Here is a 27,328-nt window from a genome sequence, read left to right as displayed (position 1 = left end):
GAGGCATCACACTACTGGACTTCAAACTATACTACAAGGCTACAGTAATCAAAACAGCATGGTACTGGCACCAAAGCAGAGATATAGTCCAATGGAACAAAACAGAGGCATCGGAGGCAACACAACACATCTACAACCATCTGGTCTTTGACAAACCTGACAAAAACAAGCAATGGGGAAAGGAGTCCCTGTTTAATAAATGGTGTTGGGAAAACTGGCTAGCCATGTGCACAAAGCAGAAACTGGACCCCTTCCACACCTTACACTAAAATTAACTCCAGATGTATTAAAGACTTAAACATAAGACCCGGCACCATAAAAACCATAGAAGAAAATCTAGGCAAAACCATTCAGGACATAGGAGTAGGCAAGGACTTCATGAACAAAACACCAAAAGCATTGGCAACAAAAGCCGAAATAGACAAATGGGACCTAATCAAACTCCACAGCTCCCGCACAGCAAAAGATACAGTCATTAGAGTGAACTGGCAACCAACAGAATGGGAAAAAATTTTTGCAGTCTACCCATCTGACAAAGGGCTGATATCCAGAATCTACAAAGAACTAAAACAGATTTACAAGAAAAAAATGAACAAGCCCATTCAAAAGTGGGTGAAGGGTATGAACAGACACTTTACAAAAGAAGATATACATTAGGCCACCAAACGTGAAAAAATGCTCACCATCACTGGTCATTAGAGAAATGCAAATCAAAACTACATTGAGATATCATCTCACGCCAGTTAGAATGGCGATCATTAAAAAATCTGGAGACAACAGATGCTGGAGAGGATGTGTAGAAATAGGAACACTTTTACACTGCTGGTGGGAGTGTAAATTAGTTCAACCATTGTGGAAGACAGTGTGGCGATTCCTCAAGGACCTAGAAATAGAAATTCCATTTGACCCAGCAATCCCATTACTGGGTATATATCCAAAGGATTATAAATCGTTCCACTATAAGGACACATGCACACAAATGTTTGTTGCAGCACTGTTTACAATAGCAAAGACCTGGAACCAACCAAAATGCCATGGATGATAGACTGGACAGGGAAAATGTGGCACATATACACCATGGAATATTATGCAACCATCAAAAACGATGAGTTTGTGTCCTTTGTAGGGATGTGGGTGAACCTGGAAACCATCATTCTCAGCAAACTGACAGAAGAACAGAAAATCAAACACTGCATGTTCTCACTCATAGGTGGGTGTTGACCGATGAGAACACATGGGCACAGGGAGGGGAGCATCACACACTGTGGTCTGTCAGGGGGAAATAGGGGAGGGACAGTGGGGGTGGGGAATTGGGGAGAGATAGCATGGGAGAAATGCCAGATATAGGTGATGGGGAGGAAGGCAGCAAATCACACTGCCATGTGTGTACCCCACAACAATCTTGCATGTTCTTCACATGTACCCCACAACCTAAAATGCAATAAAAATAAAGTAAAATTTAAAAAAAGAAAATGCAAATATTAAAAAAAAACTACAAATATGGTGTAGTGTATACTGCTGGAGTGATGGGTACACCAAAATCTCACAAATCACCACTAAAGAACTTACTCATGTAACCAAACACCACCTTTACCCCAATAAGCTATGGAAAAAAAATAATAGAAAAAAGAAATGAACTTCAGAAAATATTGCAAATATAAGTTTGTAATATAGTAAAAAAAGATACAAAGGATAAATGAAATGAAAAGTTGGTTCTTGGAAAAAAAACAAATTTTGTATATTGCTAGCTAAACTAATCAGGCAAAGGTGACAGTACAGCTGATTCCACTGAAAGACAAATGATGCTCAGAGACTACTTTGAGCATCTCTGCATGCACAAACTAGGATACTTAAAAGAAATGGATAAATTCCTGTAAACATATAACCTCCCAAGATTGAACCAGGAAGAAACAGAAATCCTGAACAGACCAATATTGAGTTATGAGATTGAATCAGTAATAAAAAATTTTTCAACCAAAAAAAAGTTCGGTACCAGATAGATTCACAGCCAAATTTTACACTATGTACAAAGAAGAGCTGGGACCAATCTTACTGAAATTATTCTGAAAAATCAAGGAGGAAGTATTCCTCTCTAAATCATTCTATGAAAGCATTATCACTCTGATACCAAAATCAAGCAAGGACGCAAGAGAAAAAACAAACAAAAATAAACCTAAAGGCTAACACTGGTGAACATAGATGCTAAAATCATCGTACTATCAAACCAAATCCAGTAGCACATCAAGAAGATATTACATCAAGATTTGATGGGTTTTATTCCAGGGTTTCTAGGATGCTTCAGTAACTGTGATTCATCAGATAAACAGCATTAAAAAACAAAATCCATGGTCTCCTCAATAGATGCACAAAAAACATTTGGTAAAATCCAACATCCCTTCGTGATAAAACCTCTCAACAAACTAGACATCAAAAAATACTTCAAAATAATAAAAGCCATATATAACAAACCCACAGCCAACATCATATGGAATGAGGAACAGGTGAAAACATTCCTCCTTAGAACTGGAACAAGACAAAGAAGTACTGGAAGCACTATGTTGACTAGGAGTGGTGAGAGTGGGTATCCTTGTCAACAGAAAGAAATAAAAGGCATCTAAATTGGAAAAAAGAAAGTCAGATTTTCTCTGTTCACTGATAACATGGTCTTATACCTAGAAAACCCTAAAGACTCCTCCAAAAGACTATTACACTTGATAAATGACCTCAGTGAAGTTTCAGAATACAAAATCGATGTACAAAAATCAGTTGGATGCTATACACCAATAACATTCAAGCTGAGAACCAAATAAAAAACTCAGTCCCGTTTACAATCGCCAAAAAAAATAAAATAAAATAAAATACCTAGGACTACATTTAACCAATGAGGTGAAAGATTTCTACAAGCAGTACTACAAAACACTGATGAAAGAAGTGATAGATGACACAGGCAAATGGAAAAACATCCATGCTCATGGATTGAAATAATCAATATTGTTAAAATGGACGTAATGCCCAAAACAATATACAGATTCAATCCAATTCCTGTCAAATTACCAATGTCATTTTTCACAGAATTATAAAAAAGTCCTAAAATTAATATGGAACCAAAAAAGAGCTTAAATAGCCAAAGCAATCCTGAGAAAAAGAACAAAGCTGGGAGCATCACATTACCTGACTTCGTGTTGTATTATAAGTTTATGGTAACCAAAGCAGCATGGTACTGATACAAAAATAGACACAAAAATGAATGGAACAGAATAGAGAACCCAGAAGTAAGACCACATACCTACACCAACTGATCTTCAACAAAGTTGACAAAAAATATGCAATGGGAAGGGACACGCTGTTCAATAAATGGTGCTGGGAAAATTGGAGAGTCATATGCAGAAGAATGAAGCTGGACCCCTATCTTTCACCCTACACAAAAATTAATTCAAGATAAATTAAAGACTTAAATGTAAGATCTGAAATTATAAAAATTCCTGAATGAATACTTACAAAGAATTCTTTTGGACATTGGCCTGGGCAAATATCATGACTAAGACCTCAAATGCAACAAAAACAAAAATAGACGAATAGGGCTTAATTAAACTAAGCTTCTGCACAACAAAAGAAATAGCAGAGTAAACAGACAACCTACAGAATGGGAGAAAATATTTGCAAACTATGCATTTCACAAAGGACTAATATCCAGAATCTATAAGAAGCTCAAACAACTGAACAAGGAAAAACCAGTTAACCCCATTAAAAACTGGACATAGTCTTTTGGTTATATATACTTAAAAATTTTGTTTTGAAGTAGATAGAGGACATAGATATTACCCAAAACAAGATATACAAGTAGCCAATAAACATATGAAAAAAATGCTCAGCATCACTAATCACCAGAGAAATGTAAATCAAAACTACAATGAGATATCTTACACCACTTAAGATGGCCGTTATTAAAAAGTGAAACAACACCACGTTGGCAAGGATACAGAGAAAAGGGAATGCTTATACACTGTTGGTGGGAGTGGAAATTAGTAAACCTTTATGGAAAAACAGTATGGAGATTTCTCAAAGAATTAAAAACAGAAGTATCATTTGACCCAGCAATCCCACTACTGGGGATCTAGCCAAAGGAAAATAAATTATTATTTCAAAAGACACCTGTACTCATATGTTTATCACAGCTCTGTTAATGATAGCAAAGTCATGGAATCAACCTAAGGATCTATCAATGGATGATGAGATGAAGAACAATGTAGTATACTACACCGCTGTAAAAACGAATGAAATTATGTCTTTACGTTGGCCATTATCCTAGGTAAAATTAGTCAGAAACAGAAAATCAAATACTGCATATTCTCACTTGTAAGTGGGACCTACTATGAAGGAATAATTGTCAGGGAAAAGAAGGAGGAGCTAAACAATGAGAACACATGGACATACAGAGGGAAATCATAGACATAAGGACCTTCAAAAGGCCAAAGTGGTGGGGGTAAGGGTTGAAAAGTTACCAAGTAGTACAACGTTTACTGTTTGGGTGATAAGCACACCAAAAACCCGAACTTCACCATTATGCAATGTATCTGTGTAACAAACATGCACACGTACCCCCGAATCTATAAAAATAATTTTAAATAATCTTAGCATATTGCGAAGCTGAATCTAACAACATACAAAAAGTATATCACTTTTGTCCTAAAAATATCAGATTGGTTGAACACAAGATTAATGAAATTCATCCTATTAAAAGATTAAAAAGAAAAATTATATGATTATGTTGAGATGTAGAAAAAACATTCTATAATATTTGACATGCATTATAAAGAAGCATTCTTAGTAAATGAGGTACAGACTATAATATTTGACATGCATTATAAAGAAGCATTCTTAGTAAATGAGGTACAGAAAGAAAATGTCTTAATCAGGCAAAAGATAACCATTTTGAAAAACCTACAGGAAACAAACAAAATAGTGAATTGAAAGTTTTCCTTATGAGAAGGGAACGAGACAAGGCCGACAGCTCTCATCATATCTTTTGACATTGTATTAGAAGTCCTTGATAACCCAGTAAAGCTAGTAAAAGAAACAAAAGGTATAAAGATTGAAAAAGAAGAAACTTCTTTTATTCAGAAGATATAATGTTTGTAGAAAAATCAAAATAATCTAAAAACTTGTTCAAATTAATAAGAAAATGTAGTAGTTTTGCTGGATATAAAATCAATGTCAAAAATCAATTGGATTTTGATTTGCTGACATAATTAAAAAGTGAAATCACTACAATGTTGTGCTTTGGTTTTTTTAAAATTGGGATAATAGTAATACTAACCTTATGCTCTAAGTAGAATGTAGTATAGCTTTTAAGAATGTGGGCTTTGTAGTCAAATTGCCTAAGTTCAAATCCCTATTCTACCAGTTATTAGTTGTATGTCTGAAGTAGTCACTTGTCTCAAAGCATTAACTTCCTTACCTGTAAAATGAGAATTATTATACTGCTTAACTTAGGTGTTGTGAAAATTAAATGAGACAGTCTATGAAACTGCTTAGCACAGTGCTTGATGCATTTATCCAATAACTGTTAATTTCTGTTATTATCTAAAAAAATTTTCAGTCTAAAGCTACAGGAATGATAGGCCTGAGACTCAGATTGAAATTGATCTTGTTTCTCTAGAACCAAAAGGAATAGAAAACACAAAACAAAACAAAACACTAGACTAGAGAGTGAAATAGAATTAATTGGTGAGAAAAAAAAAGCATAACTCCTGGATTGATGCTAAAGAACACATAGAAAAAAAGGGGAAAAAAGCTGAATAGGCTAAATATAAAATAATTACCTTATAAAATAATTACTTTAATATTTAAAACTTGTACCAAGCTTAGCGTTTTCAAGGACTAGACAATGCTGTAGGAAAAGGCTTACTAGGTGTAATGTTATGTGAAAATAGGAAAATATAAAAATGATTCTACAGTATGCTCTAAATCAGCAGTCCTCAACCTTTTTGTTACCTGGGACTGGTTTCATGGAAGATAGTTTTTCCATAGACAGGGGTAGGGGGTAGGGGTGCAGGCCTGGGAGGGTGGAGGTGCAGGGATAGTTTCAGGATGAAACTGTTCCACCTCAGATCATCAGGCATTAGATTCTCATAAGGAGAGTGCAGCCTAGATCCCTCACATGCACAGTTCACAATAGGGTTCACACTCTTGCGAGAATCTAATGCTGCTACTCATCTGACAGAAGACAGACCTCAGGTGGTAATACCTGCCCATAGGGAAAAAACTAAGAATTCCCCCAAATATTAAATTATGGCTGTATGGTGATATTTAGGGTGATCTTCATGTTCTTTTTAATTTTGTGTGTTTTTCAAATTTGCCATAATACATGTTATTTTTATAAGCAAGAAAAGTAATAAATATTATGTTCATTGAAGATAAAAATCAATTACAAAAATATAATTCTAAGCTGGTTGACTAAACATAACTCACAAATATGCATATGTGTTACCCTGATACTTTATATTGTAATGACTGATGCTTTTAACAAAGATATGGAGCTAAATTGCTGTGAATAGGGTTGATTAACAGTATCACACATATAAAAATGAGAGGGGCTGACTCAGTCTCAGAATAATGGTCTTTGGAGGAGAATCCCTATTCCCCTTTTCTGAGATTTTTAATGTTTTTAAAGATAGTGTTACTACTTATTATATGGGAAGACAGATTTTACAAAATTACAGAACTCCTGGTAAAGATCTAAGGATTTCCTCTCATAGCATTCTGTATTCTCCAAGATACTTGTTTTCAACCCAGTATGAAGTGTAAGGGCCCAAAGAAGGCTGAGACTTCTTAGGAGTTACCAGGAACTCTAAAAGAAAAATTAAGAAATAAATAAAACAAACTAAAAAACTTGGAGTATCAGGTGACTTATCATTATATAACAATGCCTAGATATTTCTCAACTCTGTTTCCTCCTTGTCTTTGTGCCCTTAGGTGCTGATATTCATGGCTTCAGCGCTCCTAGGACCTTTGGCTTATCACTGGGAAGTGTAGTAGATGAAATACAGAGAAATGTGAAGCCCGTGGTGGCAGCAATCCAAGGCATGGCTTTAGGAGGAGGACTAGAGCTGGCCCTGGGCTGTCACTATAGGATTGCCCATGCAGAGGTAACAACCAAGGCTCTATATGGTGGCTGGTGTGTGGGGCTTTTCTTTAAGACAAACTCTAAATGTAGTTATAAGTATCAGAGGTGATTTTTATTTTATTTATTTATTGATTTATTTATTTTGAGACAGAGTCTCGCTCTGTCTCCCAGGCTGGAGTGCAGTGGTATGATCTCAGCTTACTGCAACCTCCACCTCCCAAGTTCAAGTGATTCTCCTGCCTTAGCCTCCTGAGAAGCTGGGACTACGGGCACGCTACCATGCCCTGCTAACTTTTGTATTTTTAGTACAGATGGAGTTTCACCATGTTGGCCAGGCTGGTCTCAAACTCCTGACCTCAGATGACCACCCTCCTCGGCTTCCCAAAGTGCTGGGATTACAGGCATGAGCCATTGCACCTGGCCCAAAGGTGATAATTTTGAATGGTTGGCTTACTGGTTAACCACTTCAGCTCTTATGTACCAATACAGTGGTACTAATTGTTATGTTAAAATGCTGTACTTCCATTCTCATTAGTAAACACCTACTACTCTGAGCCCTCTGTCTCCTTGCTTCCCTTCACCTTAGCCCTAGGGCCTCTATGATCCACCAATGAAAGGGGAACTCCCGACTCAACAGACAGCCCCAAGACTCTTCTCCAGTGCTATGACCCATATCAGCTTTCACTGATGCAGTGCTCATGCAGTATGAAGTATTAAATATGTTGGCTGTCACTTCTAAGTATACATTTAAATACTTATTTGATAACTCAAAGATTTCTGTATCATGGTCCCTTATAATTGTCAGTACCTAAGAAGACAAATTTCTATTGGAAAATAGCACAAAACTAGTAAATATGTTTATTTCTGGAAATAGGTTTAATTTAGGCTATTAGACATGTCAGATGAGGTCTGTGATACCACTCTGTATCACAGTATGTATAATGGTAGTATTTTTGTAATTAATATATTTTTCTAATGATAAAAGTAATATCATTCTATTAAACTAGAAAACATAAGAAAATATGCAGATGTAAACTAAAATCATCATAAACTCACAGTTCAGAAATAATCACTATTAATATTCTATTTCATTCTAGTCTGTTTTGTATGTAATTTTTAAATTACAGTTTCCTTTTCCTTTGAAAAACCTTCTTTTAAAACAAACTACAGCCTGGGCTCAGTGGCTCATGCCTGTTATCCTGGCATTTTGGGAGGCTAAGGTGGGCAGATCATGAGGTCAGGAGTTTGAGACCACCCTAGCCAATATGGTGAAACCACATCTCTAAAAAAATATACAAAAATTAGCTGGGCATAGTGGTGTGTACCTGTAGTCCCAGCTACTTTGGAGGCTGAGGAAGAAGAATCGCTTGACCCCAGGAGGCAGAGGTTGCGGTGAGCTGAGATCATGCCCCTGCACTCCAGCCTGGGCAACAGAGAGAGACTCCATCTTAAACACACACATACACACACACACACACAACATTTGGGCTTTTATTGTATTGAGTTTATACTCCAATTTTATACTATAATATTTAACCCATTGTTAAATATTCTTTATTCTGCCAACCTCTGTCTTTTAATTAGAGAACTTAATACACTTATATTTGATGAAATTACTGATAAGGAAGAACATACTTCTGCCATTTTGCTATTTGTTTTTTATGCTTTTTGGTTTTTTGTATGTATGTGCATTGTTGTTGTTCGATTCCTTTATTACTGCTTTCATTTGTGTTAAATGCAAAAGCGTCCCCTTTTAACTTTCTTATTTCTTTTACTATATATATTTTTAGTTATTTTCTTAGTGGTGGTTAATTTGGTGATTACAATTAACATCTTAATTTATGACAGTCTAGTTCAGATTAATACCAACTGAATTTTAATAATATATAAAAAATTTGCTCCTCTATAGCCTTCATTCCTTGCCCCTTTATGCTACTGTGCTATTATTGTCACAATTTATATCTTTATACATTATGTGCCCCTTAACATAGATTTATCATTATTGCTTTACATAGTGGTCCTAAATCACATAAGAAAAAGAAGAATCACATTATTGTGATTTTCATTATTTTAAAATGAAAAATACATTATTCCTGTCTTTTATATTTACCCGTGTAGTTACTCTTTATCAGTGTTCTTTATTTCTTCATGTGAATTCAAGTTACTGCCTGATGTCTTTTTCTTACAGCCTGAAGTATTTCTTACAGGCTAAATATACTAACAACAAAATCAGTTTTTCTTTATCTGCCAATGTGTTAATTTTACCTTCATTTTCAAAGGATAGTTTTGCTGGATACAGAATTCTTGACTGACAGTTGTTTCCTTTTGGCACTTTGCTTATGTCATTTCATGCCTTCTGGCCTTCATGCTTTTGAGGAAAAATCATGTTAATCTTCTGGTAAATATTCTTTAAAAATACCATTATAGGTGGCTACATAATATTTGATCATATAGCTATGCCAGAATTTATTTAATCATTTCCCAATGGTGTTTTAATTTTTATAAATCCTTATAAATAAATACCCATATATGTCCTAAGTAATCCTTTTCTGTGTCCTTCTTACCATAACCTGTACCCTGAATGCAGATCTGAGTTACTAGCAATAAGTCAAGATGTAGAGATGGACAGTGGTAGAAAGAACGGTGATTGACTGTTAGGAAAACCTTGTGTAAGAGAGGCCTCAGATATGTGAGATATTTTAGAACTACTGGAATCACAGTTCCAAATGGCAGCCTGCATTTAAGTATCCTCCTCTCACCCTTGTTACCTGCAAATGGCTAACAGACTCTTAGCCAGTTTTAAATGGAATGGCCAAGAAAGTCAATGTAATAAAGGACTCAAGCTCACCTTCTTGTCTGGACTGAGATTACTGTCTGATTAAAAAGAAAAGTCTTATTGGGACAAAATTTGCACACCATACAATTCATTCACTTAAAGTGTGCAATTCAGTGGTATGTGAGTATATTCTCAGAGTTGTGCAACCATTATCAGAGTAGATTTTAGGACATTTTATCACCCCAAAAAGAAACCAGGTATCCTTTAGCAGTAACCCTCCATCACCTTCTCCTGCTATCCTAAGCACCCACTAATCTACTTTCTGTCTCTAGAGATTTGCCTATTCTAGATATTTCATATAAATGAAATCATACAATATGTGGTCTTTTGTGACTGGCTTTTTTTGTTCAGCATGTTTTCAAGATTCATCCAAGTTGTAGCATGAATCAGCTCTTTATTTATATTCCTGAATAATGTTCCATTGTATGGATGTACCACCTTTTATTTTTCCACTAATCATTGATGGACATTTCGGTTACTTCTACGTTTTTGGCTTTTATGAACCATGATGCCATGAAAATTTGTTGTATACAAGATTTTTGTGGGCATATGTTTTCATTTCTCTTGGGTATATACCCAGGAATGGATTTGATGGATTATATGGTAACTTTACATTTAACATTTAAGGAACTGCCAAATTGTTTTCCAAAGTGTCTACTCTGTTTTATATTCCCACCAGCAATGTCTGAGAATTCTGTATTCTCCATATCCTCTCCAACACCTGTTATTATGTGTCTTTTTTTAAATGGCTGTCTTAGCAGGTATAAAGTGATATCTTGTGGTTTTTATTGGTATTCGTCTGATGGCTAATGATATTGAGCATCTTTCGAGTTCTTACTGGCCATTTGTATCTCTTCTTTGGAGAAATGTCAATCCAGATCCTTTGCCCATGTTAAACTGGTTACTTGTCTTTTATTATTGATTTGTAAAAGTTCTTTATATATTCTAGATAGAAATCCTATATCAGATATATAAGTTATAAGTATTCTCTCCCATTGTGTGGGTTATCTTTTCACTTTCTTGTGGTTCCTAATTCTTGCAGGACTCCAGAGAGTTGTTTCTGGAGAATGTTATTTTTGTTGGCTGAGACGGGTCATAACAGAGGCAGAGAATAAATGTGTAAGAAGACTTAGGGACAGCACAGCTCTGTTCATTCTGTTAATTAAAGAAAAGGATGTGCACTAATTTGCCCTGAAGAAATCTTGCTGAATTCAATGAAACAGTGTTTTTGAGAATATAGGAAATCCGGAGAAATGCTTGCCTTGACGCTGAACATATCATCTCATTCTAATGGCCTTTATGCCTTCAATCTTCGATAGGCTCGAGTTGGCTTACCGGAAGTTACACTGGGACTTGTCCCTGGTGCAAGAGGAACCCAGCTTCTCCCAAGACTCATCGGAGTTCCTGCTGCACTTGACTTAATTACCACAGGTCAGTATAGACTTTGGTAACAACTGTCTAGATTAGCATGAAGAATTGGACTAGGATTTAGAAAAATTCTGGCTTGACCCCTACTACCTATGTAACCTTAAAAGAATTCTTGAACTTCCTGGACTCTGAATTTTCTGATCTGTAATATGGAGAAATACTTTTCTGAGCTTTCAAACGTTATCATGACGATCATACGTGAGAGCCTTTTAAATGAGAGTGCTTGCAAAGAACTCATCAAATTTAGGATTTTCTTTTAGTTCAAGGGACTACTTATAAACACTGGTGTTCACATAGAGTGCCTTACATTTAGAACTGATTTAGAAATTGTAATATAGGCTGGACACGATGGGTCATGCCTGTAACCCCAGCACTTTGGGAGGCCGAGGTAGGCAGATCACTTGAGGTCAGAAGTTCAAAATCAGCCTGTTGAAACCCCATCTCTATTAAAAAAAAAAAAAATTAGCCAAGCATGGTGGCCGGTACCTATAATCCCAGCTACTTGGGAGACCGAGGCAGGAGAATCACTTGAACCCAGGAAGCGGAAGTTGCAGTGAGCTGAGATCATGCCACTGCACTCCAGCCTGGGCAACAGAGCGAGACTCCCTCTAAAAAAAAAAATTGGGGGTCCAAAGTGGCTCCCGCCGGAGGTCATGGCGCTCGCAAAGGCGAGGTCATCAGTTCAAGGCTAACCTGAGCAACCTCATAAGCTCAAACTGATTGGCAAAAAAAAAAAAAAAAAAATTGTAATATAAATGAGAATTAAAACCATAATTTTCAAGGGTTTTTGTTTGTTTTTGAGACAGAGTTTCATTCTTGTTACTCAGTCTGGAGTCCAATGGCATGATCTCAGCTCACTGCCACCTCCACCTCCCAGATTCAGGCGATTCTCTTGCCTCAGCCTCCCGAGTAGCTGGGATTGCAGGCATGTGCCGCCACACCTATTTTGTATTTTTAGTAGAGATAGGGTTTCTCCATGTTGGTTAAGCTGGTCTTGAACTCCCAACCGACCTCAGGTGATCTGCCTGCCTTGGCCTCCCAAAGTGCTGGGATTACATGCATGAGCCACCTTGCTCAGCCAGATCTGTCTCTTTAGTAAAAGAGGAGAATTGAACAAAAATAAGATGAGGATCTTGATACTAGACTATGTCCTGAAGAACAGGTAATAAAAAGAGCATAAGTGTTAGAATCAAAGACCTGGCTTTGAATCCCAGCTCTACCACATATAAATAATATGACATGTGCAACTTAATTTTTATTTATTCATCTAGCAACTATTCATTTTCTCTCATATGCTGGGCCCTTTTCTAGGCATTAGGTCTATAGCAGTGAACTGAACCAACAAAAATTTCTGCCTTCATGGAGATTATATGAAGAACACAACAATAATCACAACAATACTCTTCATTGTCATATTTCATCAATTCAAAAATGTCCTTTATCCCCACAGCTTTCAAAGTGAGATGATTTTCAAATTCATTGTAAGTCATGGTTTAATTTGCAGTGTTTTTTCTTTACAAATTTTTGTGTTAGGAATTTGGGAGCAGCTTACCTGGGATGTAGCTCAGGGTTTGCCAGGAGATTGCAGTCAAGACACTGTGACTAGGACTATAGTCATCTGAAGGCTTGACTAGTACTGGAGGATCCACTTTCTTTTTTTTTTTTTTTTGAAGACAGCGTTTTGCTCTTGTCACCCAGGCTAGAGAGTGCAATGGTACAATCTTAGCTCATTGCAACTTCCGCCTCCTGGGTTCAAGTGATTCTCCTGCTTCAGCCTCCTGAGTAGAGGGGATTATAGGCATGTGCCACCACACCCAGTTAATTTTTATATTATTAGTACAGACAGGGTTTCACCATGTTGGCAAAGCTGATCTCAAACTCCTGACCTCAGTTGATCCACCCACCTCTGCCTCCCAAAGTGCTGGGATTACAGGCATGAGACACTGCACCAGGCCTGAAGGATCTACTTTCAAGATGACTCACTCATATGGATGACTAGATGCTGATATTGGCAGGAGGCTTCATCTCCTCTGTACGGGGACCTCTCCATAGAGCTTCCTGAGTGTTTGCACAACGTGACAGCTCCCTTCCTTTAGAATAAGTGGCCTAAGAGATAGCAAGGCAAAAGCCACAATGTCTGTTATGACCTAGCTTTGGAGTCACATGCGATCTTTTCTAAACTCTCCTATTGGCTATGCAGGTATTCTCTACTCAATATGGGAGGAAGCTTGAATACCAAGAGGTTAAACTTGCTGGGGGTCACTTTGGAGACTAGCCACCACAACTATGAACACACACATATGCCTACCTATTATATAATTTTTATATATATATATATGGAGATAAGTGCTAAGAAAACACCAAACAGAAAGAGGGAGATATAAAATGTTAGGAATGGGAGGTGAATTAATATTTTAGGTAGGATAGCTAAAAAAGACTTCTCTACAGAATGACATCTGAATAAAGACCTGAAGGAGATAAGGAAATTTGTTATGTCAATATCTAGAGGAAGAAATCCCACATAAAGAAAATAGCAAGTACAAAGCCCTGAGGCAGGGATCAAAGGACAGCAAGAAGGTTAATGTCACTGGAATGAGATGAGTCAGGGGAAAAAATAGTAGGGGATGATACCCTACCTTGTTGGGCTTGGGAAGTTATAGAAAGAACGTTGGCTTTTCTTTTGAATGAGGAAGAAAGGCATTGGAGTGTTTCAAGCAGAGGAGTAACATGTGCTCACTTAGGTTTTTTACAAAATCACTCTGGCCGTTGAAAATATGCCAGTTGGAGACAAGAACAAAAATAGGAAGACTGAGGACTGCTGTCATAATCCAAGGAAGAGATGATGGGGACTTGGGCCTAAGTGGTAGCAATGTAAATGGTAAGATATGATCAGATTCTAGAGATATTTTGAAGGTAGAGCCACTAGGATTTTGTGACAGAGCAGATACAAGATGTGAGGGAAAGAGAAGAGTCAAAGATGAAATTTACCAGGAAATTCAAACAGGGCAGAGCCCACGGCAGCTCAGCAAGGGCTCTGCAGGCAGACTGTGTCACTAGACTCCCTCCTTGCTGGGCAAGGCATCTCTGAAAGAAGGCAGCAGCCTGTCAGGGAAAGTTTATTCATAGTTACATTTATAACTAAAAATAAAGTCCCCACCTTCCTGGGAAAGAGCACCTGGGAAAAGGGGCAGTGGTAGGTACAACTTCAGCAGACTTAAACGTCCCTGCCTGGCAGCTCTGAAAAGAGCAGTAGATTTCCCAACAGAGCGTTCGAGCTCTGAAAAGGGTCAGATTGCCTCCTCAAGTTGCTCCCTGACCCCTATTTATCCTGACTGGGAGACACCTCCCAGCAGGGGCTGACAGACACCTCATACAGGAGAGCTCTGGCTGGCATCTGGCGGGTACCCTTCTGGGAAAAAGCTACCAGAGAAAGGAACAGACAGCAATCTTTGCTGTTCTGCAGCCCCTGCTGGTGATTCCCAGGCAAGCAGGGTCTTGAGTGGATCTACAGCAAACTCCAGCAGACCTGCAGCAGAGAGGCCTGACTGTTAAAAGGAAAACTAACAAACAGAAAGAAATAGTTTCAACATCAACAGAAAGAAGGTCCACTCAAAGACCCCATCCAAAGGTTACCAACTTTAAAGACCAAAGGTAGATAAATCCACAAAGATGGGAAGAAACCAGTGCAAAAAGGCTGAAAATTACAAAAACCAGAACACCTCTTCTCCTCCAAGGGATCACAACTCCTCACCAGCAAGGGAACAAAACTGGACAGAGAATGAGTTTGATGAACTGACAGAAGCAGTCTTCAGAAGGGGGTAATAACAAACTTCTCTGAGCTAAAGGAGCATGTTCTAACCCAATGCAAGGAAGCTAAGAACCTTGAAAAAATGTTAGACAAAATGCTAACTAGAATAACTAGTGTAGAGAAGAATGTAAATGACCTGATGGAGCTGAAAACCACAGCACAAGAACTTTGTGAAGCATACAGAAGTTTCAATAGCCAAATCAATCAAGAAGAAAGGATATCAGAGATTGAAGATCAACTCAATGAAATAAAGCGAGAAGACAAGATTAGAGAAAAAAGAGTGAAAATAAATGAACACAAAGCCTCTAAGAAGGCTTTTGTGAAAAGACCAAATCTATGTTTAATTGGTGTACCTGAAAGTGAGCAGGGAGAATGAAACCAAGTTGGAAAACACTCTTCAGGATATTATCCAAGAGAACTTCTCCAACCTAGCAAGGCAGGCCAACATTCAAATCCAGGAAATACATAGAGCATCACAAAGATATTCCTCGAGAAGAGTAATCCCAAGACACGTAATTATCAGATTCACCAGGGTTGAAATGAATGAAAAAAATAATAAGGGCAGCCAGAGAGAAAGGTCGGGTTACCCACAAAGGGAAGCTCATCAGACTAACAGTGAATCTCTCAGCAGAAACCCTGCTAGCCAGAATAGAGTGGGGACCAATATTCAACATCCTTAAATAAAAGAATTTTCAACCCAGAATTTCATTTCCAGCCAAACTAAGCTTCATGAGCAAAGGAGAAATAAAATCCTTTATGGACAAGCAACTGCTGAGAGATTTTTTTCACCCCAGGCCTGCCTTACAAGAGGTCCTGAAGGAAGTACCAAATATGGAAAGGAACAACCAGTATCAACCACTGCAAAAACATACCAAATTGTAAAGACCATCAATGCTATGGAGAAACTGCATCAACTAACAGGCAAAACAACCAGCTAGCATCAAAATGGCAAGATCACATTTATACATAACAATATTAACCTTAAATGTAAATGGGCTAAATACCCCAATTAAAAGACACAGACTGGCAAATTGGATAAAGGGTCAAGACCCATCACTGTGCTGTATTCAAGAGACTCATCTCATGTGCAAAGACACACATAGTCTCAAAATAAAGAGATAGAGGAATATTTACCAAGCAAATGGAAAGCAAAAAAAAAAAAAAAAAAAAAAAAAAGCAAGTGTTGCAATCCTAGTCTTTGATAAAACAGGCTTTAAACCAACAAAGATCAAAAGACACAAAGAAGGGCATTACATAATAGTAAAGGGATCAATGCAACAAGAGCTAACTATCCTAAATACTTATGTGCCCAATACAGGAGCACCCAGATACATAAAGCATGTTCTTAAAGACCTACAAAGAGACTTAGACTCCCACTCAATAATAGTGGGAGATGTTAACCTCCCACTGTCCACATTAGACAGATCAACAGGACAGAAAATTAACAAGGATATTGAGGACTTGAACTCAAATCTCGACCAAGCAATCCTAATAGACCTATACAGAACTTGCCACCCCAAATCCAAAGAATATACATTCTTTTCAGCACCACATCACACTTATTCGAAAATTGGCCATGTAATTGGAAGTAAAACACTCCTCAGCAAATGCAAAAGACCGGAAATAGAAACAAACAGCTCTCAGACCATAGTGCAGTCAAATTAGAACTCAGGATTAAAAAACTCACTCAGCCAGGCACAGTGGCTCACACCTGTAATTCCAGCACTTTGGGAGGCCAAGCGGGGTGGATCACTTGAAGTCGGGAGTTCAAGAACAGCCTGACCAACATGGAGAAACCCCGTCCCTGCTAAAAAATACAAAATTAGCCAGGCGTGGTGGCACATGCCTGTAATCTCAGCTACTTGGGAGGCTCAGGTAGGAGAATCGCTTGAACCCAGGAAGTGGAGGTTGCATTGAGCTGAGATTGTGCCATTGCACTCCAGCCTGGGCAACAAAAGCAAAACTCCATCTCAAAAAAAAAAAAAAAAAAAAAAAACCTCACTCAAAATCACACAACTACATGGAAACTGAACAACCTGCTCCTGAATGACTACTGGATAAATAGTGAAATAAAGGCAGAAATAAAGATGTTCCTTGTAATCAGTGAGAATGAAAACACAACATACCAGAATCTCTGGGACACATTTAAAGTAGTGAGTAGACGGAAATTTATAGCACTAAGTCCCCACAAGATAAAGGAGGAAAGATCTAAAACCGAGACCTAAACATCACAATTAAAAGAACTAGAGGAGTAAGAACAAATTCAAAAGCTAGCAAAAGAGAGGAAATAACTAAGATCAGAGCAGAACTGAAGGAGATAGAGTCATGAAAAACCCTTCAAAAAAATCAGTGAATCCAAGGAGCTGGTTTTTTGAAAAGATTAACAAAATAGATCAACCACTAGCCAGACTAATAAAGAAGAAAAGACAGAAGAATCAAATAGATGCAATAAAAAATGATAAAGGGGATATCACGATGGATCCCACAGAAATACAGACTACCATCGGAAAATACTATAAACACCTCTATGCAAATAAACCAGAAAATCTAGAAGAAATGGATAAATTCCTGGACACTTACACCCTCCCAAGACTAAAACAGGAAGAAGTTGAATCTCTGAATAGACCAATAACAAGGTCTGAAATTGAGCCTGCCAACCAAAGAAAGTTCAGGATCAGACAGGTTCACAGCCAAATTCTACTGGATGTACAAAGAGGAGCTGGTACCATTCCTTCTGAATCTATTCTAAGCAACAGAAAAAAAGAGAATCTTCCCTAACTCATTTTATGAGGCCAGCATCATGCTGATACCAAAACCTGGTAGAGACACATCTGAAAAAGAAAATTTTAGGCCAATATCTATGATCAACATTGATGCGAAAATCCTCAATAAAATAAATACAAACCAAATCTAACAGCACATCAAAAAGCTTATCCACCATGATCAAGTTGGCTTCATCCCTGGGATGCAAGGCTGGCGCAACATACACAAATCAATAAATGTAATCCATCACATAACCATAATCAAAGACAAAACCCACATGGTTATCTCAATAGATGCAGAGAAGGACTTTGACAAAATTCAGCAGCTCTTTATGCTAAAAACTCTCATAAACTAGGTATCGATGAACCATATCTCAAAATAATAAGAGCTATTTATGACAGACTCACAGCCAACATCATACTGAATGGGCAAAAACTACAAGCATTCCCTTTGAAAACAAGCACAAGACAAGGATGCCCTCTTTCACCACTCCTATTCAACACAGTATTGGAAGTTCTGGCCAGGGCAATCAGCCATGAAAAAGAAAAAGCATATTCAGTTAGGAAAAGAGGAAGTCAAATTGTCTCTATCTGCAGATGACATGATTGTATATTTACAAAACCCCATCATCTCAGTCCAAAATCTCCTTAAGCTGATAAGCAACTTCAGCAAAGACTCATGATATAAAATCAATGTGCAAAAATCACAAGCATTTCTCTGCACCAATAACAGACAGAGAGCCAAATCATGAGTGAACTCCCATTCACAGTTGTTACAAAGAGAATAAAATAACTAGGAATACAACTAACAAGGGATGTGAAGAACTTCTTCAAGGAGAACTACAAACCACTGCTCAAGGAAATAAGAGAGAACACAAACAGATGAAAAAACATTTCATGCTCCTGGTTAGGAAGAATCAGTATTGTGAAAATGGCCATACTGCCCAAAGTAATTTATAGATTCAGAGCTATGCCCATCAAGCTACTGTTGACTTTCTTTACAGAATTGGAAAAAAACACCTGAACTTTCATATGGAACCAAAAAATAGCCAAGATAATCTAAGAAAGAAAAAAAAAAGCTGGAGGCATCATGCTACCTGACTTCAAACTATACTACAATGCTACAGTAATCAAATCAGCATGGTACTGGTACCAAAACAGAGACATAGACCAGTGAAACAGAACAGAGTCCTCAGAAATAATGCCACACATCTACAACCATCTGATCTTTGACGAACCTGACAAAAACAAGCAATGAGGAAAGGATTCCCTATTTAATAAATGGTGTTGGGAAAACTGGCTAGCCATATGCAGAAAGCTAAAACTGGACCCCTTCCTTACACCTTATACAAAAATTAATTCCAGATGAATTAAAGATTTAAACATAAGAGCTAAAATTGTAAAAACTCTAGAAGAAAACCTAGGCAGTACCATTCAGGACATAGTCATGTGCAACGACTTTATGACTAAAACACCAAAAGCAATGGCAACAAAAGCCAAAATAGACAAATGGGATCTAATTAAACTAAAGAACTTCTGCACAGCAAAAGAAACTGTCATTAGAGTGAACTAGGAACCAACAGAATGGAAAAAAATTTTTGCAATCTACCCATCTGACAAAGGGCTAATATCCAGAATCTACAGGAACTTAAACAAATTTATAAGAAAAAACAACCTCATTAAAAAGTGGGCAAACTATATGAATAGACACTTCCCAAAAGAAGACATTTATGCAGCCAACAAACATATGAAAAAAAGCTCATCATCACTGCTCATTAGAGAAATGCAAATCAAAACCACACTGAGATACTATCTCAAGCCAGTTAGAATGGTGATCATTAAAAAATTAGGAGACAAAAGAAACTAAGAACTTTGAAAAAAGGTTTGACGAAATCCTAACGAGAATAGACAACTTAGAGAGGAATATAAGTGAATTAATGGAACTGAAGAATACAATGCAGGAACTCCGAGAAGTATGCACAGGTTTAAACACTCGAATTGTTCAAGCAGAAGAAAGGATATCAGAGGTCGAAGTCCAACTTAATGAAATAAAACGAGAAGACAAGATTAGAGAAAAAAAGGATAAAAAGGAATGAGCAAAGTCTCCAAGAAATGTGAGACTATGTGAAAAGACCAAATTTACGTTTGATAGGTGTACCTGAATGCAACGGAGAGAATGAATCCAAGCTGGAAAATATTCTTCAGGGTATTATTCAGGAAAATTTTCCTAAACTAGCAAAGCAGGACAATATTCAAACCCAGGTAATACAGAGAACACCACAAAGATACTCCTCAAGAAGAGCAACCCTAAGGCACATAATCGTTAAATTCACCAGAGTTGAAACGAAGGAGAAAATACTAAGGGCAGCCAGAGAGAAAGGTCAGGTTACCCACAAAGGCAAGCCTATCAGACTTCAGCAGATCTCTCAGCAGAAACTCTACAAGCCAGAAGAGAGTGGGGGCCAATATTCAACATCCTTAAAGAACAGAACTTTCAGCCCAGAATTTCATATCCAGCCAAACTAAGCTTCACAACTGAAGGAAAAATAAAATCTTTTATGAACAAGCAAGTACTCAGAGATTTTATTACCACCAGGCCTGCTTTGCAAGAGCTTCTGAAAGAAGCATTACACATAGAAAGAAACAACCAGTATTAGCCTTTCTAAAAATATATCAAAAAGTAAAGAGCATCAATATAAAGAAGAATTTACATCAACGAATGGATAAAACAGCCAGTTAACATCAAATGGCAGTAATCCTAAATTTAAATTGACTAAATCCCCCAGTCAAAAGATACAGCCAAAACCCAACGACATGTTACATCCAGACCTGTTTCACATGCAAGGATACACAAAGACTCAAAACAAAGGGATGGAGAAAGATTTACCAACCAAATGGAGAGCAAAAATAAATAAATAAATAAAAAGCAGGAGTTGCAATTCTTGTATCTGATAAAATAGATTTTAAAGCAACAAAGATATAGTGGTAAAAGGATCAATGCAACAAGAGCTAATGATCCTAACACCCAGATACATAGAGACTTAGACTCAATGAGACAGAAAATTAATAAGGATAGCAAGGACTCGAACACAGATCTGGAACAAATAAACTTAATAAATATTTATAGAGCTCTCCACTTTAAATACACAAAATATACATTCTTGTCAATACCACATCACACCTACTCATAGGTTTAAATGAAACATTGATTGGCCATTATTAAAACCCATTTTTTTTAGAATAAAGCAACATTTCTGTTCTCTCTCCCTCTTTTTCTTCCTCTTTCTTCCTCTCTTCACTCCTTTTTTTTCTTTCCTTCTCTCAAAAAAAGAAAAAAAAGAAATCAATTTGTAGACCTCTAGATCCAGGTCGGCAATGCCTCTCTCATTGCTTGATTTCCTTCCTTCCCTTCTCTCCCTCCCTCCGTCCCTCCCTTCCTCCCTTTCTCCCTTCCTTCCTTCCTTTCTCCCTCCCTTCCTCCTTTCCTCCCTTCCTGCCTTCCTCCCTTCCTAAAAAATAAAAAATATATAAAAATAAAAATTAGGAGACAACAGATGCTGGAGAGGATGTGGAGAAATAGGAATGCTTTTACACACTTGGTGGGAGTGTAAATTATTTCAATCGTTGTGGAAGACAGTGTGGCAATTCCTCAAGGATCTGGAACTAGAAATACCATTTGACCCAACAATCCCATTACTGGGTATATAACCAAAGGATTATAAGTCATTCTATTATAAAGACACATGCACGCGTATATTTATTGCCGCACTGTTCACAATAGCAAAGACTTGGAACCAACTGAAATGCCCATTAATGGTAGACTGGATAAAGAAAATGTGGCACATATACACCATGGAATAATACTATGTAGCCATGAAAAAGGATGAGTTAATGTCCTTTGCAGGATGAAGCTGGAAACTATCATTCTCAGCAAACTAACACAAGAACAGAAAACCAAACACCGCATGTTCTCCTAAGTGAGTGTTGAACAATAAGAATACATAGACATGGGGAGGGGAACATCACACACTGGGGCCTGTCAGGGTTTGGGGGACTAGGAGAGGGATAGCATTTAGAGAAATACCTAATGTAGATGACGGGGTGATGGATGCAGCAAACCACTTTGGCATGTGTATACCTATGTAACACACCTGCATGTTCTGCACATGTGCCCCAGAACTGAAAGTATAATAATAAAAAAAAATGTGAGGCTCTGTGCATTAAAAATGGCTTTTTTCTTTTAAATGGGGGATGATTTTATAAATTCTGTAGTGTATAAAAGGAGAGTTAGAAAGACCAAAAATATGACATTTATTTCCTTCAATAAATCAGTAAGAAATTGTTTTAATTTACAATGATATAAGTACATTTGAAAGAAGGTAAACTATTTTAAGTATGTAATGTTGAATTCATAAAAGGATGCTTAGGATCCAACATACTACAGAAATTCAAAGCACCTGAGACGATTTATTTTGCAAAAGGCAAAATAGGAAGCAAAGAAGCCTAAAATATAGGAAGAAACCATAATAGTGTGAAATGAATCTGTAAATTTGAAGGTTTAGAGAAACTTAAAGCCTGTGGGAAAATACTGAATAATTTTGTGGCCCTATTTGCAGTATTGCCTGAAACCAAGATTACTGGAAGAAATTAGAAAGACTGGCTTTGACAAAAAGAAATACAGTGAACTAGGATTGACCTTTTCCCAAAGCACTGCTTAAAGGAATATCACTATTTTTAACATGGAAAAAAGTGGTTAAAACAGTAAGAATATGATAGGTTTTTGATTTGCATAGAAAAGGTCACAGTGAACTACAAAGAAAGCTAACATTACAACCATACACCTGTCTTTTTGAGAAGTCTGCACAATTTTAGGAAAACCTGAATATAACATTTAGAAAGAGTTTCATGTGGAAAAAAAATGTTAAAGGTTAGAAAAGAAGCCATCAAGAAAATTGGACAAAATTGAGATTACTCAGGTTGGAGACGAGAACTCTCAGCCTCAGTTGCTTTGGGGCACACGGGGTTCTTATTAGAGCCCATTGGACAGGGGTTGTCATCTACACTGTAAGAAAAAACAAATTTAAATTACAGCCTAAGAATCTGCATTGGATATACAAAGCCATGTCTTTAGATCCTTAGTTCTTTGAAACAGGGTGAAAGTCCAGCTATGCATCACGTAACGAGATACATTCTGAGAAATGATCATAAGGCAAGTTTGTTGCCGTGTGACCATTGTGGTTTTACTTACACAAACCTAGGTGGTGTAGCCTAGTACACACTCAGGCCATGTGGTACGGCCTGTTGCTCCCAGGCTGCAAACCTGTACAGCATGTGACTGTACTGAGTACTGTAGGTGGTTATAACACAGTGACCAAGTATTTGTGTATCTAAACACAGAAAAGGTACAGTAAAAGTACAATATTGTAATTGTATGGGACCACCATCATATATGTGTTGTTGACAGAAATGTTATTATATGGTATTATGACTGCAATTGGAATCCCATTGACTCTGTTAGAATAGTAGCGGTACTCTTCCAAGCTTGTGAAATCCAAGCCAGAAGAAATCATTACAGCTAAAGAAATTTTCAGCTCATCTGGGAGTAGCTCACATTTCGCCTGCTTAGTTGACCTCAAAATCCTTTTATCATAGTACCCAGGTTTCCATGTCCCATTTTGTGTTTACCTGGTTCCCTTAACCTGGGTAGGCTGATTCACTGACTCCTTACCAAAGTGATTTTATACACAGGATACCTGACCCCAGAAATCCACATAATTCTCACCCTGCTCCTTATCCAGGAGATCTGAAAGCCTGTTTTCAGAGATACTTCCAGAAAACTGCCCAATTACTGCTTTTCAAAGAGACACCTACCAAAAAAATCACTGAACTTTCTATCCAATCAAGAAAACTCATTTGCAGTTCTCTGAAGCACTAATAAGAACCGAGAATGGAGGGCTTGTCTCCGACGGCATCCACCAATACCACAGGTGCAGTGAAGACTGCGGAACTGTGGCCACCAAGCCAGATTTCATGTTTGCTTTTCAGAAGGCAAGTGATGTGTCACTGTCTCCTTCCTTCTGACCCTGGGGTAAGGGATGCTGATGTCCCCTACCTCTTACCTCAGAATATGCAGATCAAATTGCATATTTACAGCTGGTAAAGAACTATCCAGGCAAATTAGGAATGGTGCAAACGCTTATCAAACTTCTATATCACCTCTAGAGCTGTCATTCAGTACTGGAGGATGCTAATGGCCTGATTGGACACTAAGTCTACCAGCACTGCTACCACCAGATGCTAGATGCTGGCACCTGTGAAATGAGATTTAACCTGTTGCTGCTGCTACCTGTCACTAACTCCAAGCTAAAAACCCTCAAAAGAGCACCCAGTTCACAATGGGGGGCATGGGCCACCCTCCTGCTGCCACAGTCTCATTATCAGTTGTCTAATCATCTGTGTCCTTCTCAGCTTCTGTAGGAGGAGGCAGGGCTCCAAAGCTAACCCAATAGCAATTCCATGAACTAAGGGAGGGGTTGAGATGCTGAGTAGCCAAAAAATGGCAGAAGTCCATCTCACTTGTCCTAAGTACTTTTAATTATACCTTATGGAATGTCAAACTTTTTTCTTCTTATTGACCTAACCATATTTATGTTTAGGGACTATGGTTGTTTTCTTTTTGTTTGTTTGTTTTGAGATTGAGTTCTAGTAACTTTGTTGCCCAGACTGGAGTGCAGTGGCGTGATCTCAGCTCACTGCAGCCTCCGCCTCCCAGGTTTAAGTGTAGCTGGGACTACAGGCATGTACCACCAAGCCTGGCTAACTTTTGTATTTTCAGTAGAGACAGAGTTTCACCTTGAACTGCTGACCTCAAGTGACCCGCCCACCTTGGCCTCTCAAAGTGCTGGGGTTACAGGCGTGAGCCACTGTGCCTGACGCTCTTTTTTTTTTCTTTTAACCAACCACAGCCCATGGCGTGTGCTAGGGGTGAGGTAGATACTGTGTTATTCTGCTGCTACTACTTCTATTATTATTATCAAAACGAAACGCCTCACATTTCTATAGAGATTTATGGTTTATAAAGTGCTTCTATAGAGATTTATAGAATATAAAGAGAATATGTTATTCTCACTTAATACTCAGAATTACTGAGTATTATAATTTCCTAATGAGGAAATTGTGTTCCTGGTGCAGTTCTTCATGGTCATACAAATAGAGAAACAAAAGCTGGAGTTTGAATCCAAGTTTCCTGGTTTCCTTGGTGCTGATCTTCACTCTATCAGTCAGTGTGGTTCTTACTTATTTTATTCAATAATAGATATTTCTATCCAGGACAGACAGCCTTTCCTACTAGAGAGAGTAATGCTTTTGCTTGGATCTTGCTTCATTCTTTGATTGTTTTGTTTTGTTTATTTCAGGAAGACATATTTTAGCAGGTGAAGCACTCAAGCTGGGCATTCTAGATAAAGTCGTGAACTCAGACCTGCTTGAAGAAGCAATCAGATTTGCTCAGAGAGTTTCAGGTAAGAAGATAAAAATAAAAGTAGCCTAAGACTGTAAACAAGATACGTGTTCATTTCAGTAAGGAATGCCTAAATATCTTTTCCTCCGTCCATGTGATGGAATGTGATACAGCTTAAAAATGAATGAGAAATTGTGTGTATTGATATGGTATGAAGCCCATGATATATTATGAAGTGAAAAAAGCATTATTGTGTATAGTGGTTTGTCATTGCTGTAACTAAAAGGAGGAGTGGGATAGAATATGGGGAGAATGTATATATATCTAACTGTTTATGGATGAGATATTTCTGTGGAGATTAACAAGAAATGTTTGATGGCTGCCTCTGGGAATAGGGCTGGTCCACCAGCAGAAGCTACTGGAAGGAGACTTTTCACTGTTTACCTTTCTGTAGCTTTTGAAACTTTTTATCACATGAACGATTTTTTTCTTTTTCTTTTTTTTCTGAGTCAGAGTTTCGCTCTTGTTACCCAGGCTGGAGTGCAATGGCGCGATCTCGGCTTACCGCAACCTCCGCCTCCTGGGTTCAGGCAGTTCTCCTGCCTCAGCCTCCCGAATAGCTGGGAATACAGGCACACGCCACCATGCCCAGCTAATTTTTTGTATTTTTAGTAGAGACGGGGTTTCACCATGTTGACCAGAATGGTCTCGATCTCTCGACCTCGTGATCCACCTGTCTTGGCCTCCTAAAGTGCTGGGATTACAGGCTTGAGCCACCGTGCCCGGCCCGTTTTTTTCTATTAAAAAACAGGGACTCCTCCATAACTCATTTTATGAGGTCAGCATCATCCTGATTTCATAAACCTGGCAGAGATACAATAAAAAACAAAACTTTAGGCCAATATCCCTGATGAACATCAATGCAAAAATCCTCAATAAAATACTGGCAAACTAGGCTGAGTGCAATGGCTTATGTCCATAATCCCAATACTTTGGGAGGCCAAGGCAGGTGGATCACATGAGATCAGGAGTTCAAGACCAGCCAGGTCAACATGGTAAAACCCTGTCTCTGCTAAAAACACAAAAATTAGCCGGGCATGGTGGCACTCACCTGTAATCCCAGCTACTCAGGAGGCTGAGGCATGAGAATTGCTTGAACCCAGGAGGCAGAGGTTGCGGTGAGCTGAGATCACGCCATTGCACTCCAGCCTGGGTGACAGACCGAGACTTCATCTTATTAAAAAAAAAAATACTGGCAAACTGAATCCAGCATCACTTCAAACAGCTTATCCACCACAATCAAGTCAGCTTCATCCCCAGGATGCAAGGCTGGTTCCACATATGCAAATCAATAAACATAATCCATCACATAAACAGAACTAAAGAAAAACCACATGATTATCTCAATAGATGCAGAAAAGGCCTTTGATAAAATTCAACATCCCTTCATGTTAAAAACTCCCAATAAACTAGGTATTGATGGAACATACCTCAAAATAATAAGAGCTATTTATGACAAACCCACAGGCAATATTATACTGAATGGGCAAAAGCTGGAAGCATTTCCCTTGAAAACCAGCACAAGACAAGGATGCCCTCTCTCACAACTCCTGTTCAACATAGTATTCGAAGTTCTGTCCAGGGCAATCAGGCAAGAGAAAAAAATAAAGAATATTCAAGGGCTGGGTGTGGTGGCTCCTGCCTGTAATTCCAGCACTTTGGGAGGTTGTGGTGGGTGGGGTCATGTGAAGTCAGGGGTTCAAGACCAGGCTGACCAACATGGTGAAACCCTGTCTCTGCTAAAAATACAAAAATTAGCTCGGCATGGTGGCAGGGGCCTGGGAGGCTACTTATACTCAGAACAAGGCTACTTGGGAGTCTGAGGCAGGAGAATCTCTTGAACTCGAGA

The 27,328-nt window shown here is 38.1% G+C and overlaps 1 protein-coding gene across 2 annotated transcripts in view; it reads left to right on the top strand.

Moving 5' to 3' along the window:
- The window catches only part of EHHADH (enoyl-CoA hydratase and 3-hydroxyacyl CoA dehydrogenase), a 101,706-nt gene that overhangs the window by 44,562 nt on the left and 29,816 nt on the right, over nt 1-27,328 (top strand). For both annotated transcript variants that reach the window (XM_035274668.3, XM_002758137.6), the window contains exons 3-5: nt 6,976-7,148; nt 11,282-11,393; nt 25,376-25,480. In XM_035274668.3, the coding sequence (XP_035130559.2) occupies nt 6,976-7,148; nt 11,282-11,393; nt 25,376-25,480 (390 nt within the window). The remainder of the gene's footprint in view (nt 1-6,975; nt 7,149-11,281; nt 11,394-25,375; nt 25,481-27,328) is intronic.

Source organism: Callithrix jacchus, chromosome 15 (genome assembly GCF_049354715.1).
Source record: "Callithrix jacchus isolate 240 chromosome 15, calJac240_pri, whole genome shotgun sequence".
NCBI lineage: Eukaryota > Metazoa > Chordata > Mammalia > Primates > Cebidae > Callithrix > Callithrix jacchus.
This window is presented reverse-complemented; position numbering and strand designations above follow the sequence as displayed.